At 43.1% G+C, this 21,419-nt stretch overlaps 1 protein-coding gene across 2 annotated transcripts in view; it reads left to right on the top strand.

Annotated features, from left to right (window-relative positions):
- LOC106580977 (neurobeachin) overlaps positions 1 to 21,419 on the top strand; it is a 313,133-nt gene that overhangs the window by 252,241 nt on the left and 39,473 nt on the right. For both annotated transcript variants that reach the window (XM_045703701.2, XM_014162593.3), the window contains 2 exons: positions 11,068 to 11,208; positions 14,332 to 14,451. In XM_045703701.2, the coding sequence (XP_045559657.2) occupies positions 11,068 to 11,208; positions 14,332 to 14,451 (261 nt within the window). The remainder of the gene's footprint in view (positions 1 to 11,067; positions 11,209 to 14,331; positions 14,452 to 21,419) is intronic.

Below are 21,419 nucleotides of genomic sequence, written 5' to 3'. Positions count from 1 at the left end.
GGAGGAAAGGAGGGAAAAGCAGGGAGGCAGGGAGGGAAGGAGGGAAAAGCAGGGAGGCAGAAAGGGAAGGAGGGAAAAGCAGGGGGAAGGAGGGAAAAGCAGGGAGGCAGGGAGGGAAGGAGGGGAAAAGCAAGGGGGGAAGGAGGGAAAAGCAGGGAGGCAGGGAGGGAAGGAGGGGAAAGCAGGGGGGAAGGAGGGAAAAGCAGGGAGGCAGGGAGGGAAGGAGGGGGAAAAGCCAGGAGGGAAGGAGGGAAAAGCAGGGAGACAGGGGAGGGAAGGAGGAAAAAGCAGGAAGGGGGGAAGTAGGGTATAGAAATGAGAGAGATTGCTGAACTCACGATGAAAATAAGAAATAACCACAACTTAAGCACCCTGGTAGGCATGTGTACTAATAATGTCAGTGAATACACTTCCCTCCTAACAGTAGTCTGTAAGGGTAATCTCCTCTGCACTTGGTTTATACCAGTTTCACCCAGCCAGTGTAGAAAGTCACTGTGTGAAAATTTCTACTCAGCCCTGTTGGAATTGAAAAAGACAACATTTGGTTTGAGTTGTTCAGGTAGGTAGTATAGTGGGTGATCCAGTATAATTCAGTGTTCACTCTGGCAGCAGGTCTACAGTAAAACACACACACACACACACACACACACACACACACACACACACACACACACACACACACACACACACACACACACACACACACACACACACACACACACACACACACACACACACACACACACACACACACACACACACACACACAGCTTTCCTGTGTCTTCCTGCTGTCGTTTCTGCTCTTGTCACCCTGTGGCGGCTTCAGTCTGTACACAGCCAGGTGGGCCGTGTGTGTGTGTGTGTCTGAGAGAGCTCGAGCCCTCTGGCCCAGGGAGACAGTTATGTATTGTAATGTATTCCAGTGACATCCTCCCATGCTGTTTACAGGCTGAGCTGCCTTCATTACCATGAGTTCACAGGCCTCTGTCTCCTGACAGTTGTCCTTGAAACCCCAGGGCTCGTACACACACACACACACACACACACACACACACACACACACACACACACACACACACACACACACACACACACACACACACACACACACACACACTACTCACACACGTACACACACACACCTCCAACCCCAGGCCTTCTACCTCCAGAGGTACCAGCTAGTAAAGGACTGAACTAGAATGAAGGGGATTGATTTCTCTAATATATAAACAGATTAGATAAAGAGCAGGGGGAATGAGGAAATAGGGAGGAACTCTGAGAGATACAGTAAGTCTTTTGAACAGAGTCATGTAAAACCACCTTACTCTGAAACACAAACATCTTCCTATATAGTGCTCTACTTTTGACCAGGCCCTATAGGGCGCTGGTCGAAAGTAGTGCACTATGCTGGGAATACAGTTCCATTTGGGAAGCAGCCATCCAGTGATATTTTGGGTGCCAATACCAGCAGGCTAAATGTACTATAGCTCCCGGATGATACACCACTTAATCCTCTCACACACCTGGTTTAGTGTGCTACACACACCTACACACACCTGCACATGCCTGCAATTTACCTGTTGATCAGTCAGCATGTCATCCGTGTTAAATCCAACTGAACAGAGTGTTCTCTGCCTCAGGGCCATAGTGGAGCATTCCTACTGTCAGATCACAGGCCTGTGGAGCACACACACACACAACCCATACACACACACCCGCTATGTCAGCGGTACAGTTGTGTGGTGGAGCGGTTCATTAGGCTTTAATGATTATTTCCTGCTGACTGACAGGTGGCTGATGGGAAAGGGAAGCTCATCTCCTCATAGCTGTTAGTTGATGGAGTGGAAACGCTGATAATCCTATATGAAGGCATACTGAGTGTGCTCTTCTTAACAATCTAGAGCTTTATCACGGATGTTGTTCTACCTTCTTTTGTGTGTCTCTGAAAGGAAGTGATGTGATGTGACTCTGTCAAAACTTCTCTCAGGGAGGAACAGCCAAAGCTGTGAAGTGACAGCAGACATATGTACCTGATCTACTTTACCTCATAGCTACTGTTATGAAAAGGGGAGGGAGTGGGGGCTTGTCCGTGGTGGTCTTCGGACCTGCAACCTTATGAACCAGAACCCTTCACGTTTTCGATGGCTCCAAGACATCTAGCTCCCTTGGAAAAGTTGATATATTTACATTTCACATTTTAGTCCTTTAGCAGATGCTCTTATCTAGAGCAAACTCTGGCGTTGCAAGTGCCATGCTCTACCAAATGAGCCACACAGGACCATAATGTGCACATATACTATGTGCTTATGAACGCAGGGTAGCTACACTATTATACTGTATTTACCATTGTGAAGTTACATTAATTTGCCTTCTCTGCTTAGTTGTTGTAGCAAATCCTATTCATGTTTTTAAAAGAGTTAACAAAAGTTGCTGATAAGTTTATTGTGTATGTCGTAGCGAATGTTAGGAATGTAGCTAGCTACATAAACAACTCTGGAGATTTAGTGGTGCTAGTCGTGCATCACTGTATCAATGTTTTAAAGACTGCAACTGATCTTCAGAAATCCTATACCATGAGAGAAACCAGCCAAACGAAGAACTCTGAAGAACTTGATTGTAGCTGTTCAAGGTGCTTCTTCTGACAATCCCCAGAGAGAAAACACGTGTGACTCCTCCTGACAGTGCCGCTGCACTGTACCGTGATGTCATTTCCATTTAAATAAAAAATGCAGTGTGTGTGTCTCCTTGAGAGTTAGCCTAGATATTACCACACGAACTGCAGAACTTTCTCTGTGTTCCACACACTCGCATGCACACACATGCACACACACCAACACACACACACACACACGCGCTCCTCTTGGATCCTCACTTTGGGGTCGCTACTCTGCAGTCAGAGAATGATCCTAATTACATGTGACGAGTGGTTTATCTAGTGTAGCATGTGACAGCCCTATAATCCAGCAGCTAAGTTTGATCATGTCTTGTTTTGTGGTGCAGGTAGATATCACTAGGTCAGGTGTTATTTATGGGAGTGAACTCAGAAGGAGCTAAATGCAGAGCTGTCTAAAGCACTTGTTTTTATTGTCTCCTTATCATGTCCTGTATTTACATAACCACCTGGGAATAGGGAGCTGGTGATTACTGTGTGTTAGAGGAAAGCTAGAGATTTTTTTAGTACTCTACCCCACTAACCAGCCACGGAAGGGGGTCCCATATGGCACCCTATTCCCTATATAGTGCACAAATTTTGACCGGGACCCTATATCCCTATCTCCCACACAGTATCTATTTTAGCACTTTAGCTTGCTAACATTAGCATCAAACATTAGCAACATGGTTCCATCAATTAACCTTAAGAAACTTAGTTGCTATGCTACTAGAATCAACACACTTAACATGCCTGGTTGCTTTAAAGTGTGTTAATGTCAAGAAATCAATGAAATACCACATTGTAGCAAAGTTAGCTAGGTAGCTAGCTGTCACACATCAACAACAGAGAAGGTCAGAGTATAACCAGAGATGGATGTTGTTTTGTTTGAGTGAACTAGCCAAACATTTTTGTTACCCAAATGGCACCCTATGAACCATGGTCAAAAGTAGTATACTATATAGGGAATAGGGTGCCAGGTTGATGGTGCTGCATGCATGTGAAAGGCTTAGAGCTTTAGAAGGGCCTTATGGTCACTTAAGACCCAACACTATCTACCCATGTTAACAGCTTTTTAATGTCTTACTAATGAGCTAGTTTTGCAGGCTAAAGCCCCCATATCTTTTTATAGTCTAAGAGCTGTCTGTGAGGGTGACAGAGGAAGCCAGTAAGATGTAATAGACAAGACACACTATAACCAACGTAAGCCATGCGCAGTAAATCACCTTCTGTGTGTCGACAAACAGTGGCAATTCAACATTCAACTCTAGCCACTTTAATAATGGAAAAATGTATGTAATAAATGTATCACTAGCCACTTTAAACAATGCCACTTTATATAATGTTTACATACCCTACATTACCCATCTCATATGTATATACTGTACTCTATACCATCTACTGCATCTTGCCTATGCCGTTCGGCCATCACTCATTCATATATTTTTATGTACATATTCTTATTCATTCCTTTACACTTGTGTGTATAAGGTAGTTGTTGTGAAATTGTTAGGTTAGATTAATTGTTAGATATTACTGCATGGTCGGAACTAGAAGCACAAGCATTTCGCTACACTCGCATTAACATCTGCTAACCATGTGTATATGACAAATAAAATTTGATTTGATTTGATGTAGAATAGTCTGGAAATAAACAGAAAATGACGGCCGATGTTCTGTGGCGATATGACGTCCACCTGCTGCTTTTAACCGTTTGTCGACGCGGTTTTGTCCGCGCTGCTAGGTTTAGTGGAAATATTCATATTGACAGTCTCTTTGTATTTGGGGTTCTTAGCTAACTATCAGACCACGTTAGCTGTGAGACCAAGTTAGCTATGAGACCAAGTTAGCTATGAGATCATGTTAGCTGTGAGACCATGTTAGCTATGAGACCACATTAGCTGTGAGACCATATTAGATTTGCGACTATGTTAGCTGTCAGACCATGTTAGCTGTGAGGCCATGTTAGTTATGAGACCATATTAGCTGTGAGACTATGTTAGCTATGAGACCATGTTAGCTGTGAGACTATGCTAGCTATGAGACTATGTTTGCTATGAGACCATGTTAGCTGTGAGACTATGTTAGCTGTGAGACCATTTTAGCTGTGAGACCATTTTAGCTGTGAGACTATGTTAGCTATGAGACTACGCTAGCTATGAGACCATGTTTGCTGTGGGACCATGTTAGCTGTGAGACCATGTTAGCTGTGAGACTATGTTAGCTGTGAGACCATTTTAGCTGTGAGACCATGTTTGCTGTGAGACCATGTTAGCTGTGAGAGCATGTTAGCTGTTGAAACCCAGTCCGTCCTATTAGCTGGCTGTGCTGTCCAGCTGCAGCTATGATTGGGCTAAGCTGACTGAGACCAGCCTGGTTCCTCCTGGATGTTTAACAACCTGTCTGTCTTCCTGTAGCCCACAGCCCAATCACAGCTGGCCCCAGACGCCACCTGACAGCCTATTATCACCCCGTAAATCTCAGCAGATCTCAATAAACTTCTCTTCCATTCTCCCTCATCGTGCTAACATTGATGTGGACGGTCATTATGTTGGAGAGGAAAGAAAGGAACGTAGAAGGAAACCAGACGTGACCAGTTGGTTTTGAGGGAGAGAGTTGAGCGCAAGTCAAACATTCCTACTAATGCCATGTGTTCTGTGCCACATAGAGGGAGGTATGGGCTGTGGGAACATAATGAAGTTGACGAGACTGTCTACGCTGCATCTCATATGGAACCCTATTCACTATATATCCAGGGTCCTCTGGTCAAAAGTAGTGTATATAGTGAATAAAATTCCATTTGGAAAGCAGATTTTTGTGTTGTAACACTCATATAACTCCAGCCATGGGAATTCTGGAGTAACGGCAAGTCTTAATGATTTGAAATGAAAGTCATTTTATTTTTTGTCGTTGACTCGCCACAAGCTGCAGCTCATCTGAATCAAATTAAATGAAATAAAATTGTATTAGTCACATGCGCCGAATACAACAATGCAGTTTAAACAATGCAGTTTAAAAACAATGCAGTTTAAAAAATATATGAGTAAGAATACAAAAAAAAGTAACAAGTAATTAAAGAGCAGCAGTAAAATAATAATAGCGAGACTATTTACAGGGAGGTACAGAGTCAATGTGTGGGGGCAGTTCAGGTAATATGTACATGTAGGTAGAGTTATTAAAGTGACTATACATCGATGATAACAACAGAGAGTAGCAGTGGTGTAAAAGAGGGGGGGGGGGGGGCAATGCAAATAGTCTGGGTAGCCATTTCATTAGATGTTCAGGAGTGGTATGGCTTGGGGGTAGAAGCTGTTAAGAAACCTCTTGGACCTTGACTTGGTGCTCGGGTACCACTTGCCGTGCGGTAGCATAGAGAAGAGTCTATGACTAGGGTGGCTGGAGTCTTTGACAATCTTTTGGGCCTTCCTCTGACACCGCCTGGTGTACAGGTCCTGGATGGTAGGAAGCTTGGCCCCAGTGATGTACTGGGCTGTACGCACTACCCTCTGAAGTGCCTAGCAGTCGGAGGCCGAGCAGTTGCCATACCAGGCAGTGATGCAACCAGTCAGGATGTTTTCGATGGTGCAGCTGTAGAACCTTTTGAGGATCTGAGGATCCATGCCAAAACTTTTCAGTCTCCTGAGGGGGAATAGGTTTTGTCGTGCCCTCTTCACGACGGTCTTGGTGTGCTTGGACCATGTTAGTTTGTTGGTGATGTGGACACCAAGGAACTTGAAGCTCTCAAACTGCTCCACTATAGCCCCGTCGATGAGAATGGGGGCGTGCTCGGTCCTCTTTTTCCTGGAGTCCACAAACATTTCCTTTGTCTTGATCACGTTGAGGGAGAGGTTGTTTTCCTGGTACCACATGGCCAGGTATCTGACCTCCTCCCTATAGGCTGTCTCGTTGTTGTCGGTGATCAGGCCTATTGTCGTGTCATCGGCAAACTTAATTATCGTGTTGGAGTCGTGCCTGGCAGTGCAGTCATGTGTGAACAGGGAGTACAGGAGAGGACTGTGCACGCACCCCTGAGGGGCCCCTGTGTTGAGGATCAGCGTGGCGGATGTGATGTTACCTACCCTTACCACCTGGGAGCAGCCTGTCAGGAAGTCCAGGATCCAGTTGCAGAGGGAGGTGTTTGGTCCCAGGGTCCTTAGCTATTTGATGAGCTTTGAGGGCACTGTGGTGTTGAATGCTGGGCTGTAGTCAATGAATAGTATTCTCACATAGGTGTTCCTTTTGACCAGGTGGGAAACGGCAGTGTGGAGTGCGATAGAGATTGCATCATCTGTGGATCTGTTAGGGCAGTATGTAAATTGGAGTGGGTCTAGGGTTTCTGGGATAATGGTGTTGATGTGAGCCATGACCTGCCTTTCAAAGCACTTCATGGCTACAAACTTGAGTGCTACGGGTCAGTAGTCATTTAGGTTGGTTACCTTAGTGTTCTTGGGCAAAGGGACTATGTTTGTCTGCTTAAAACATGTTGGTATTACAGACTCGGACAGGGAGAGGTTGAAAATGTCAGTGAAGACACTTGCCAGTTGGTCAGCGCATGCTTTCAGTACACGTCCTAGTAGACCGTCTGGCCCTGTGGCCTTGTGAATGTTGACCTGTTTAAAGGTCTTACTCACATCGGCTGCGGCGAGCGTGATCACACAGTCTTCCGGAACAGCTGGTGCTCTTTAGTACAATTTGATCTTAGTCCGGTATTGACACTTTGCCTATTTGATGGTTCGTCGAAGGGCATAGCGGGATTTCTTATAAGCTTCCGGGTTAGTGTCCCGCTCCTTGAAAGCAGCAGCTCTACCCTTTAGTTCAGTGCGGATGTTGTCTATAATACATGGCTTCTGGTTGGGGTATGTACGTACAGTCACTGTGGGGACGACGTCATCGATGTACTTATTGATGAAGCCAATGACTGATGTGGTGTACTCCTCCAGGTCACTGGTGCTTCCTGCTTTAATTTTTGCTTGTAAGCAGGAATCAGGAGGATAGAATTATGGTCAGATTTGCCAAATGGAGGGCGAGAGCTTTGTATGCGTCTCTGTGTGTGGAGTGAAGGTGGTCCCTATGTTTTCTTTCCCTCTGGTTGCACATTAAACATGCTGATAGAAATTTTGTAAGACGGATTTAAATTTCCCTGCTTTAAAGTTCCCGGCTACTTGGAGCACCGCCTCTGGGTGAGCGTTTTCCTGTTTGCTTATGGCTGAATACAGCTCATTTAGTGCAGTCTTAGTGCCAGCATCGGTCTGTGGTGGTATGTAGACAGCTACAAAAAATACAGATGAAAACTCTCTAGGTACAGTTGAAGTCGAAAGTTTACATACACTTATGTTGGAGTCATTAAAACTCGTTTTTCAACCACTCCACAAATATCTTGTTAACAAACTGTTGTTTTGGCAAGTCGGTTAGGACATCTACTTTGTGCATGACACAAGTAATTTTTCCAACAATTGTTTACAGACATATTATTTCACTTATAATTCACTGTATCACAATTCCAGTGGGTCAGAAGTTTACATACTGTTGACTGTGCCTTTAAACAGCTTGAAAAATTCCTGAAATTATGTCATGGCTTTAGAAGCTTCTGATAGGCTAATTGACATTATTTGAGTTAATTGGAGGTGTACCTGTGGATGTATTTTAAGGTCTACCTTCAAACTCAGTGTCTCTTTGCTTGACGTCATGGGAAAATCAAAAGAAATCAGCCAAGACCTCAGAAAAAAATTGTAGACCTCCACAAGTCTGGTTCATCCTTGGGAGCAATTTCCAAACGCCTGAAGGTACCACGTTCATCTGTACAAACAATAGTAAACAAGTATAAACACCGTGGGATCACGCAGCCGTCATACTGATCAGGAGGGAGACGCGTTCTGTCTCCTAGAGATGAACGTACTTTGGTGTGAAAAGTGCAAATCAATCCCAGAACAACAGCAAAGGACCTTGTGAAGATGCTGGAGGAAACAGGTACAAAAGTATTTATATCCACAGTAAAACGAGTTCTATATCGACATAACCTGAAAAGCCGCTCAGCAAGGAAGAAGCCACTGCTCCAAAACCGCTATAAAAAAGCCAGACTACGGTTTGCAACTGCACATGGGGACAAAGATCGTACTTTTTGGAGCAATGTCCTCTGGTCTGATGAAACAAAAATAGAACTGTTTGGCCATAATGACCACCGTTATGTTTGGAGGAAAAAGGGGGAGGCTTGCAAGCCGAAGAACACCTCCCCAACCGTGAAGCATGGTGGTGGCAGCATCATGTTGTGGGGGTGCTTTGCTGCAGGAGGGACTGGTGCACTTCACAAAATAGATGGCATCATGAGTAATGAAAATGATGTGGATATATTGAAGCAACATCTCAAGACATCAGTCAGGAAGTTAAAGCTTGGTTGCAAATGAGTCTTCCAAATGGACCCCAAGCATACTTCCAAAGTTGTGGCAAAATGGCTTAAGGGCAACAAAGTCAAGTTATTGGAGTGGCCATCACAAAGCCCTGACCTCAATCCTATAAAAAATAATTGTGAGCAGAACTGACAAAAAATTTTAAAAAAAAAAGCTCTGTAAGGAGGAATGGGCCAAAATTCACCCAACTTATTGTGGGAAGCTTGGGGAAGGCTACCCGAAATGTTTGACCCAAGTTAAAGAATTTATAGGCAATGCTACCAAATACTAATTGAGTGTATGTAAACTTCTGACCCACTGGGAATTTGATGAAAGAAATAAAAGCTGAAATAAATCATTCTCTCTACTATTATTCTGACATTTCACATTCTTAAAATAAAGTGGTGATCCTAACAGACCTAAGACAGGGAATTTTTACTTGGATTAGATGTCAGGAATTGTGAAAAACTGAGTTTAAATGTATTTGGCTAAGGTGTATGTAAACTTCTGAGTTCAACTGTAGATAGTGTGGTCTACAGCTTATCATGAGATACTCTACCTCAGGTGAGCAAAACCTCTAGACTTCCTTAGCTATCGTGCACCCGCTGTTATTTATAAACATACATAGTACTCCGCCCCTTGTCTTACCGCTGTTCTGTCCTAACGATACAGCATATAACCAGCCAGCTGGATGTTGATAATGTCGTCATTCAGCCACGACTCCGTGAAGCATAAGATATTACAGTTTTGAATGACCCATTGGTAGTTTAATCTTCCGCGTAGGTCAGCAATTTTATTTTTCTAGCAGAATGGCAGGAAGTGGGGGTTTATTCAATCGCCTACTGGCCCCTTTTTCTCCGCCTTGTCTTCACGCAAATGACGGGGATCTGGGCCTGTTTCCGAGAAAACAGTATATCATTCACGCCGGGCTCGTTGGCAGTTCTGATGTCCAGAAGTTATTTTCGGGTCATAAGAGACGGTAGCAGCAACATTATGTACAAAATAAGTTAAAAAATAAGTTGCAAAGAAAAAAACAATTGGTTAAGAATACGTAAAACGTCAGCCTTGTTGTCCGGCACCATCAAGGGCTTTGTTGGGGTAGATTTCCCATGATTTCTGTGGTCAATCCGAGATATGGCCGCCTCGTGCATAAAACACACACACACACACACACACACACACACACACACACACACACACACACACACACACACACACACACACACACACACACACACACACACACACACACACACACACACACACACACACACACACACACACACACACACACACACACACACACACAAACACACACACACACTGTATCTTTAGCACTGAGTGTATTAATATTGACTGCCAATGTACCTCCAAGGCCTGCCTGTGGGTCAGGGTGATTGAAAAGACAGAGAAAGCAATTTAACCTCCACTAAATCAATTTTAATGGACTAATTAGATTGCCTTTAAAAACACATGAGAAAGCAAAGGCTTGGGACCCAGAGTGAGTCTCAGTGTCATAATATTGGCGTAGGTCCCATCCCAAATTGCATCCTATTACCTACAGAGTGTACTGCTTTTGCCCAGAGCCCTATGGGCCCTGGTCAAAAGTTGTACTCTATATTGGGAATGGGTTGCTATTTGGGACACAGTGTCGGCATAATACAGAGAGGCTGGGACCCAGAATGTAATATTGACTTGGCCTCTGTTCCAGAGTTATGGTGGAAGAATGAAACACTCTATCAAAGACCAACAGTTGGGTTGTAAAGTCATGTATTTCTTGATTTATCCATTGACTAACTCATTACTGTAATATCAATAGCAGATCTTACTAAACTCCTGGAGGGCTGTGGCGTTTTTTTACCATAACAACATGGCGGGACACATTCAAATGTCTCATTTGGCCTGGGGGCCGTTTGTTTGACCACCCTGCTCTAGGAGCTGCCTGTCTACGAAGTCTTAAACATCAGTTATATACTGAACATAATATGCTCTATCTACTGTATATAACTTATTTTCTTCCTGTTTCTTCCTCAGCCAATTGGAGCATTGAACCCGAAGCGTGCTGTGTTCTATGCAGAGCGCTACGAGACGTGGGAAGAGGACCAGACCCCCCCATATCACTACAACACCCACTACTCCACCGCTAACTCCACCATGCTCTGGCTGCTCAGGATAGTACGTACTCTATACACCATCCACCCAATCCCCTATTCATTGTACCCTATACCTGCAAAAGTGGGTTGTTGATTAAAAAAAAGTCCATTAATCATTTCTACGTTTTTTCTATCTGATTTTAGACGTTTGAGTGTAGACGTACAGTACCAGTAAAAAGTTTGGACACACCTACTCATTCAAGGGTTTTTCTTTATTTTTACTATTTTCTTCATTGTAGAATAATATTGAAGACATCAAAACTATGAAATAACACATAAGGAATCATGTAGTAGCCAAAAAATTGTTAAACAAATCAAAATATATTTTATATTTGAGATTCTTCAAAGTAGCCACCCTTTGCCTTGATGACAGCTTTGCACACTCTTGGCCTTCTCTCAATCAGCTTCATGAGGTAGTCACCTGGAATGCATTTAAATTAACAGGTGTGCCTTGTTAAAAGTGAATTTGTGGAATTTTTTTCTTAATGCGTTTGAGCCAATCGGTTGTGTTGTGACAAGGTAGGGGTGGTATACAGAAGATAGACCAAATCCATATTTTGACAAGAACAGCTCAAATAAGCAAAGAGAAATGACAGTCCATCATTACTTTAAGGCATGAAGGTCAGTCAAGAACTTTGAAAGTTTCTTCAAGTGCAGTCACAGAAACCATCAAGCGCTATGATGAAACTGGCTGTCATGAGGACCGCCCAGGAAAGGAAAACCCAGAGTTACCTTTGCTGCCGAGGAGAAGTTAATTAGAGTTACCAACCTCAGAAATTGCAGCCCAAATAAATGCTTGACAGAGTTCAAGTAACAGATACATCTCAACATCAACTGTTCACAGGAGACAGGCCTTCATGGTCTGAATCAGGCCTTCATGGTCGAATTTCTGCAAAGAAACCACTACTAAAGGACACCAATAAGAAGAAGAGACTTGCTTGGGCTAAGAAACACGAGCAATGGACATTAGACCGGTGGAAATCTGTCCTTTGGTCTGAATTTAAGATTTTTGGTTAGAATTCAAGGTACACTTAACCAGCATGGCTACCACAGTATTCTACAGTGATACGCCATCCCATCTGGTTTGCGCTAGGTGGGACTATAATTTGTTTTTCAACAGGACAATGACCCAACACACCTCCAGGCTGTGTAAGGGCTATTTGACCAGGAAGGAGAGTGATGGAGTGCTGCATCAGATGACCTGGCCTCCACAATCCCCCAACCTCAACCCAATTGAGATGGTTTGGGATGAGTTGGAACGTAGAGTGAAGGAAAAGCAGCCAACAAGTGCTCAGCAAAGCTGTCATCAAGGCAAAGGGTGGCTACTTTGAAGAATCTCAAATCTCAAATATATTTTTATTTGTTTAACACTTTTTTGTTTATGGTTATTGGTTATTTCATAGTTTTGTTGTCTTCACTATTGTTCTACAATGAAGAAAATAGTAAAAATAAAGAAAAACCCTTGAATGAGTAGGTGTGTCCAGACATTTTACTGGTACTGTAAGTAGTTTTTTATCCAAATTAATATGTTCAAAATGGCAGCTAGTATGTTAGTTAGATAGTAAGTCACACAATCTACACAGTTGAAAGGACATTGATACTATCTAGTGTTTAGTAAATACCAGTGGAATCCAAATGGTGTGATAAAGGGTTACCCCTCCTGGGGTTTGGCCATATCTGATATGTTAGGCAGCTCGTTAATTGGAGAAAGCTTGATGGGGAGTTAGTAGCACCCTCCCCCTGTTCTCCCTTTGCCTGCCACTCTCCTCCTCCTCTTCCCCTCATTAGCAGAGGGTCTGTTGAATTAGAAGAGTTCCTCTGACAGCACTTACACCTCTCCTCACTACCCACACTCCTCCTCTCCTCCTCTCCACCCTACATCCCCCCCATCAGAACACTGTCTCCATCTCAGACTGGGAACACCACATACGGTATCAGCCAATTACCACCGTCGCTCCCGGCGACCAGCACTGTAATTAATACTCCCTAAGGCATTGTGGGTAATGTACAGTAGGGGAGGACAGACAGACAGACAGACAGACAGACAGACAGACAGACACTTGTCAGGAACCTCACATACACAGAAACACACCATAGATGTGGTAAAGAGGTCAATGGAACTCGACCCAAACAATGGAAATGCCATGGAAAGGTATTGGGGAAAGATGCCGTGGGGGTGTGATGTTCGTCGTTAAAGGTAGACCAAGGCGCAGCGTGAGTTGGGTTCATCATACTTTATTTTCAATGTGAACCAGCAAAAACAATAAACAATACAATGAACAAAAAGCTAGGCGTGCAAACACATGCAACACAAAGACAAGATCCCACACTGAAGGAGGGAAAAGGGCTGCCTAAGTATGATTCCCAATCAGAGACAACGATAGACAGCTGCCTCTGATTGGAAACCATACTGGGCCAATCAAAGAAAAAGACAACATAGACATATAACACATAGAATGCCCACCCCATGTCACACCCTGACCTAACCAAACAGAGAAAAACGGCACTCTCAGGTCAGGGCGTGACAGGGGGAAAGATTGCGAATCTCCTCTTTGCAACAGCCCGGCGTCCTTCTTCTTCTTCTGGGCTCCCAAGTGGCGCTGCGGTCTAAGGCACTGCATCTCAGTGCTTGAGGTGTCACTACAGACCCTGGTTTGAGTCCAGGCTGAATCACAACCGGCCGTGATTGGGAGTCCCATAGGGTGGCACACAATTGACCCAATGTCGTCTGGGTCTGGCCGGGGTAGGCCGTCATTGTAAATAAGAATTTATTCTTAACTGACTTACCTAGTTAAATAAAGGTTAAATAAATAAAATAAAAATTCTATCCCCCACAGTCTGCGTTCCATTGACCTCTTTACCGCATCTATGGTTCCAATAAGAGACATTCTCATTGTCCCTTCTCTCTGTCACAACCAGTAGAATTCAGCTATTAGCTCTCCTTAGAGGAGTAGAAATTATTCATTCTGAACATGCAATAGAAAATCTAGTTCACTGACAGTATGGTTTGGAATGGGGGTGTTATGTGTGTTCGTTTGTTTGTTTGTGTGTGTGTGTGTGTGTGTGTGTGTGTGTGTGTGTGGGTGTGTGTGTCCATGAAACATCCTTTCCTCAACGTAAAATGTGTGTGTGTTTTCTCTTGCAGGAGCCTTTCACCACGTTCTTCCTGAAAGCTAACAACAACAAGTTTGACCATCCAGACCGGACCTTTTCAGCCATCACCCGCTCCTGGAGGCACTGCCAGAGAGACACCTCAGACGTCAGGGTGTGTGTCTTTGTGTCACTGTGTGTGTGTGTGTCTTTGTGTCACTGTGTGTGTGTGTGTGTGTGTGTGTGTGTGTGTGTGTGTGTGTGTGTGTGTGTGTGTGTGTGTGTGTGTGTGTGTGTGTGTGTGTGTGTGTGTGTGTGTGTGTGTGTGTGTGTGTGTGTGTGTGTGCGTGCGTGCATTCAGGTATGTGTGTGTCCATGAAACAACCTCTGCTCAATGTAAAATACTCTGTATCTGTGTCTACGGTGGGTCTGTTCATCGGTTTTCAACCCAGAAGGAAACGTCACAATAAAATATATATCCCATGAATTATAAATAACACTGTGCTCAAACTGAGGAACAGAGACATGGTACACTGTGCATAACTAAAACACTTAAAAATACATACTTGATTTACCTCTTATATAAAAAAAACATTACTTTAAAAAAGAAAGGAGTGCTGTACTCTATGTGAACAAAGGCTGAAGACAAAGAAAGAAAGAAATCCTCTCCTTCCTTCCTCAGAGGAGCAGTCAGAGGTTTGTATCCCAAATGGCTCCCTATTAGCCCTGCTCAAAAGTAGTGCACTATATAGAGAATAGGGTGCCATTTGGGACACAGACAGAGAAACGCTGAACCACCACCACGGTCACTCTGTAACACAGCGGGAACAGCTCTGACCTCAAAGTGTCAGATATTTCTAGAACACCCCGTGTCGGGTTAGTGTTGCCCCAGGCAATTAATAAAGCATTAATGACAAAAGCTATTTAAAATGTAGTGTTTTATGTCCGGACAGGGCTTTTCCTGGGCTCAGCTTGGGGAGGAGGGGGAGAGAGCAGCACACCAGCCAACACGCCCTGTTAACAAATACATGCTACTTTAAACTACTTGTATGTATGTCTGTCTGTCTGTTGAAACACACAGAACATGGCTGCTGGTCTATCAGCACAAAGGAGACAGAGACAAGCTATTACAACCGCAGCTGTGTTTCATTATGTATTAGTAACAGGAATTATTCTGCTAAATTGTTTCATCTACACACACAGTTCTACCTTCATACACACAGTTTTACCTTCATGCACACAGTTTTACACACAGTTTTATGTAGGTGCACGCAGTTACCTATGTACACAGTTACCTACATACACAAAGTGCTACCTACATTATGACACAGAGTACAGAACTGGGGGAGTGGAAGGGGGCCTTTGCAGGGGTGGGCTGACCACCTACAAGAGCAAGTCTATATGGAGCGACCTTGTTCTAGCATCCCCCCACCCTCCTCCACTTCACAATTCATTTTTTAACAGTGTTAATAATCCATGTCTCTGTGTCCCCACTAGTGTGTGTGTGTCATGTACATGCTTGCCTGCGTGCGTGTGTGTGAGTGAAAGAGGGAGAGGCAGACTTGTCTATGAGTAGTCCCAGTAACAGTCCCAGTAACCCCCCAGAACGCTGCCAGTGTGTTACCTGAAGGGCTCGAGCAGGATCTAATATAGCTAATGCTATGGCCTGTTAGCTATCTATGGTGGCTGTTAGCTATCTATGGTGGCTGTTAGCTATCTATGGAGGCTATTAGCTATCTATGGAGACTGTTAGGTATCTATGGGCTGTTAGCTATTTTTGCAGGCTGTTAGCTATCTATGGAGGCTGTTAGCTATCTATGGAGACTGTTAGCTATCTATGGGGGCTGTTGGCTGTCTACGGAGGCTAGTAGCTATATATGGAGGCTATTAGCTATCTATGGAGCCTGTTAGCTATCTATGGAGGCTCTGTGATTGACTTGTTCAGCCCATTAACAGGCTGTTGCTGTATTAATGGCTGACGGGAGCTGGGCTCGAAAACGGAGCTGGCAGCTTTAACAGCTTGGTGCTGAGTTATGACAGGGAAGTTTACAAATAGAGAGAGTAAGGGGGGAGGGAGGAAGGGAGGGAGGGAGAGAGAGAGAGAGAGAGAGAGAGGAAGGGTTGGAGGGGAAGAGAGTGAGGGAGAGAGAGGACCGAGAAATAGACAGACAGAGAGAGAGAGATAGATAAAGAGAGAGGGGAGGGAGGTTGGGAGGGAGGGAGGAACAGCCTCCAGTGTTGTGGTCAGTTAGAGGGTAAAATGTGACCAACAGCAGACTCCAGTATTTTATTGGGGTGTTTCCTGTCATGCCACCTTCCTCTGTAAACCCTGATTTACCGTCCTAAAGCCCTGCCTGTAACCCTCCTGTAGTTATCAGCCCATAGGCAACAGGCCTGGTCGAACTCCCATAGGCCTGGTAAAAACCAACAGTATCACAGAACACGACAAACACTGCTTTCATAAAACAGCCCTCATACTAGAGCTGAACCAGCTAGGATGCCCAGCATATTGTAAACACACACATACACAGTCACTGACATACACATGCACGAACGCGCGTGCACACACACACACACACACACACACATATGCACGGACGCACACACCAACATGAAGTCACCCCCCACACATGGCACGCACACACATGGCACACACACAAACACATGCAATTCCTGACACACACAGGCCTAGATAAACAGAGTTGAAATGGTTTTAAATGGTTTTAAAGGGTTTTCTAATGAGGGCTCTGACAGAGAAAGGAGGGAGGTGCCACATTCCTGTTGTGCACATGGTCCAATGTACAGAGGCATCTGTCAGAGAGGGAGGAGTGGAGTTGAGTGGAGAAGAGGAGGCTCTGTGATTGGCTAAAGCAGTGGCTGGTCGATCTTCAAGTCCTTGCGATCCCAAAAAATAGTCTTGCATTGTTGGTCTTAGATGTACTTGATTCAGCTGGGCCTAAAATAGTGTATACAAAATATTTTGGTGTGACTCCTTTGTGGATGATGTTAAACATATTTGTTGGTCTGATGTGATTATTAATAAGGAGCCTCCAGACACTGCACTTGATGCATTTATGATATTGCTTCTTCCAGTTATTGATAAACATGCACCTGACTGTTAGAACTGTTAAGGTTCCATGGATTGATGAGGAATTGAAAAACTGTATGGTTGAAAGAGATAGGGCAAAAGGAGTGACTAAGTCTGGCCACACATCTGACTTACTGCAAATTAAGAAATTATGTGACTAAACTCAACAAAAAGAAAAATAAACTGCATTATAAAACCAATAAAAAAACTTTGGAGAACTTTAAATGAAATAATGTTCAGAAAGACAAATTCAACTCCATCTTACATCGAATCAGATGGCTTATTCATTACAAAACCATTTGATGTTGCCAATTATTTTAATGATTACTTAGGCAGGAAATGCCAACAACATTGAGCCAGTGTACTCATGCATAAAAAATAACAACAATTTAAGAAAGCATTGCAAGTTTGAATTTTGTAAAGTTAGTGTGGGAGAGGTGGAAATATTATTGTTATCTATCAATATTGACAAACCTCCTGGCATTGAAAACTTAGATGGAAAGCTTTTGAGGATGGTAGCTGAATCTGTAGCCACTCCTATCTGTCAAAACTTTAATCTGAGCCTAGAGGAAAGTATTTGTCCTCACGCCTGGAGGGAAATGGCATTTACTGGTTCTAACAGCAGACCTATCAGCTTGCTCCCAGCTCTTAGCAAACTGTTAGAAAAATTGTGTTTGTCCAAATACAATGTTATTTCTCTGTAAACAAATGAACAACAGACGTTCAGCATGCTTGTAGAAAAGGGCACTCAACATGTACTGCACTGACACAAATGACTGATGATTGGTTGAAAGAAATTGATAGTACAAAGATTGTGGGAGCTGTACTGTTAGATTTCAGTGCAGCCTTTAATATTATTGACCGTAACCTGTTGTTGAGAGAACGTATGTGTTATGGCTTTTCAACCTCTGCCATATCGTGGATATAGACCTAATGTCAAACATGTAAAGTGTGGTGTACCACAGGGCAGCTCTTTAGGCCCTCTACTCTTTTCTATTTTTACCAATGACCTGCCACTGGCATTAAACATGTGTGTCCATGTATGCTAATGATTCAACCATATACACATCAGCAAACACAGCTAATGAAGTCACTGAAACCCTTAACAAAGAGTTGCAGTCTGTTTTGGAATGGGTGGCCAGTAATAAACTGGTCCTGACCATCTCTAAAACTAAGAGCATTGTATTTGGTACAAATCATTCCTGAAGTTCTAGACCTCAGCTGAATCTGGTAATGAATGGTGCGGCTGCTGAACAAGTTGAGGAGACTAAATTCCTTGGTGTTACCTTAGATTGGAAACTGTCATGGTCAAAACATATAGATCCAATGCTTGTAAAGATGGGGAGAGGTCTGTCCGTAATAAAGAGATGCTCTGCTTTTTTGATACCACACTCCACAAATCAATTCCTGCAGGCTCTAGTTTTATCTTATGTTGATTATTGTCCAGTCATATAGTCAAATGGTGCATAGAAGGACCTAGTTAATGCAGCGGGCCCAAAACAGAGCGGCATGTTGTGCTCTTCATTGTATTTGTATTTATTATGGATCCCCATTAGCTGCTGCCAAAGCAGCAGCTACTCTTCCTGGGGTCCAGCAAAATTAAGGTAGTTTATACAATTTTAAAAACATTACAATACATTCACAGATTTCACAACACACTGTGTGTCCTCAGACCCCTACTCCACCACTACCACATATTTACAGTACTAAAACTAAGTGTATGTATGTATGTTTGTGTATGTTTGTGTTGCTTCACAGTCCCCGCTGTTCCATAAGGTGTTTTTTTTATCTGTTAAAAAATATAATTTGACTGCTTGCGTCAGTTACTTGATGTGGAATAGAGTTCCATGTAGTCATGGCTCTATGTAGTACTCCATGCCTCCCATAGTCTGTTCTGGACTGTGAAGAGACCTCTTGTGGCATGTCTTGTTGGGTATGCATGGGTGTTCGAGCTGTGTGCCAGTAGTTTAGACAAACAGCTTGGTGCATTCAACATGTCAATACCTCTCATAAATAAAAGTAGTGATGAGTCAATCTCTCCTCCACTTTCAGCCAGGAGAGATTGACATATAAATATTAGCTCTCTTTGTACATCCAAGGGCCAGCTGTGCTGCCCTGTTCTGAGTCAACTGCAATTTTCCTAAGTCCTTTTTTGTGGCACCTGACCACACGACTGAACAGTAGTCAAGGTGCAACAAAACTAGGGCCTGTAGGACCTGCCTTGTTGATAGTGTTGTTAAGAAGGCAGAGCATCGCTTTATTATAAACAGACTTATCCCCATTTTAGTTACTACGGCATCAATATGTTTTGACCATGACGGTTTACAATCTAGGGTTACTCCAAGCAGTTTAGTCATCTCAACTTGCTCAATTTCCACATTATTTATTACAAGATTTAGTTGAGGGTTAGGGTTTAGTGAGTGTTTTGTTCCAAATACAATACTTTAAGTTGTAGAAATATTTAGGGCTAATTTATTCCTTGCCACCCAATCTGAAACTAACTGCATCTCTTTGTTGAGTGTTGCAGTCATTTCAGTCGCTGTAGTAGCTGACGTGTATAATGTTGAGTCGTCTGCATACATAGACACTCTGGCTTTAATCAAAGTCAGTGGCATGTCATTAGTAAAAAGTTTAAAAACCAAGGGCCTAAACAACTACCCTGGGGAATTCCTGATTCTAACTGGATTATATTTGAGAGTCTTCCATTAAAGAACACCCTCTATGTTCTGTGAGACAAGTAACTCTTTATCCACATTATAGCAGGGTGTGTAAAGTCATAACACATACGTGCTTTCAGCAGCAGACTATGATCGATAAGGTCAAAAGCTGCACTGAAGTCTAAGAAGACAGCCCCCGAAATCATTTTATCATCAATTTTTCTCAGCCAATCATCAGTTATTTGTGTAAGTGCTGTGCTTGTTGAGTGTCCTTCCCTATAAGCATGCTGAAATTCTGTTGTCAATTTGTTTACTGTGAAATAGCATTGTATCTGATCAAGTACAATTTTTTTCCAGAAGGTTAGTAAGGGTTTGTAACAGGCTGATTGGTCGGCTATTTGAGCCAGTAAAGGGGGCTTTACTATTCTTGGGTAGCGGAATTACTTTAGCTTCCCTCCAGGCCTGAGGGCACACGCTCTCTAGTAGGCTTAAATTGAAGATGTGGCAAATAGGAGTGGCAATATCGTCTGCTATTATCCTCAGTAGTTTCCCATCCAGATTGTCAGACCCCGGTGGCTTGTCATTGTTGATAGACAACAATAATTTATTAACTCTTCCACACTGACTTTAAGGAATTCAAAAGTACAATTCTTGTCTTTCATAATTTGGTCCGATATACTTGGATGTGTAGTGTCAGCGTTTGTTGCTGGCATGTCATCCCTAAGTTTGCTTAACTTGCCAATGAAAAAGTAATTAAAGTAGTTTGCAATATCAGTGGGCTTTGTGATGAATGAGCCATCTGATTCAATGAATGAATTAGATGAGTTGGCTTTTTTCCCAAAATTTCATTTAAGGTGCCCCAAAGCTTTTTACTATCATTCTTTAAATAATTTATATTTGTTTCATAGTGTAGTTTATTTTTATTTTTATTTACTTTAGTCACATTATTTCTTAATTTGCAGTACGTTTGCCAATCAGTTGGGCTGCCAGACTCAATTTTTCAAATCCTCATCAATCCAAGGGGATTTAACAGTCTTTAAAGTCATTTTCTTAATGGCTGCGTGGATTTGGATACTGCTTTAAAACAAACGTATGCAGCATTAGTAAGTTGATGATTTAATTCCTGTGCTGTTTGTAACTACCCTGGTAGGTTGACTGACAATCTGACCCAGGTTTCAGGCACTGGTTACAGTTTGAAGTTTTTTCTTGAGTGGGCAGCTTGATGATAGCCAGTCAATATTTAAATCACCCAGAAAATATACTTCTCTGTTGATATCACATACATTATCAAGCATTTCACACATATTATCCTGACAGTGACTGTTAGCACTTGGTGGTCTATAGCAATTTCCCACAAGAATGGGCTTTAGGTGAGGCAGATTAACCTGTAGCCATATT

This window comes from Salmo salar, chromosome 20 (assembly GCF_965601325.2).
Source record: "Salmo salar chromosome 20, fSalSal1, whole genome shotgun sequence".
NCBI lineage: Eukaryota > Metazoa > Chordata > Actinopteri > Salmoniformes > Salmonidae > Salmo > Salmo salar.
The sequence above is the reverse complement of the archived record's forward strand: the minus strand, read 5'-3'. Positions and strand labels throughout refer to the sequence as shown.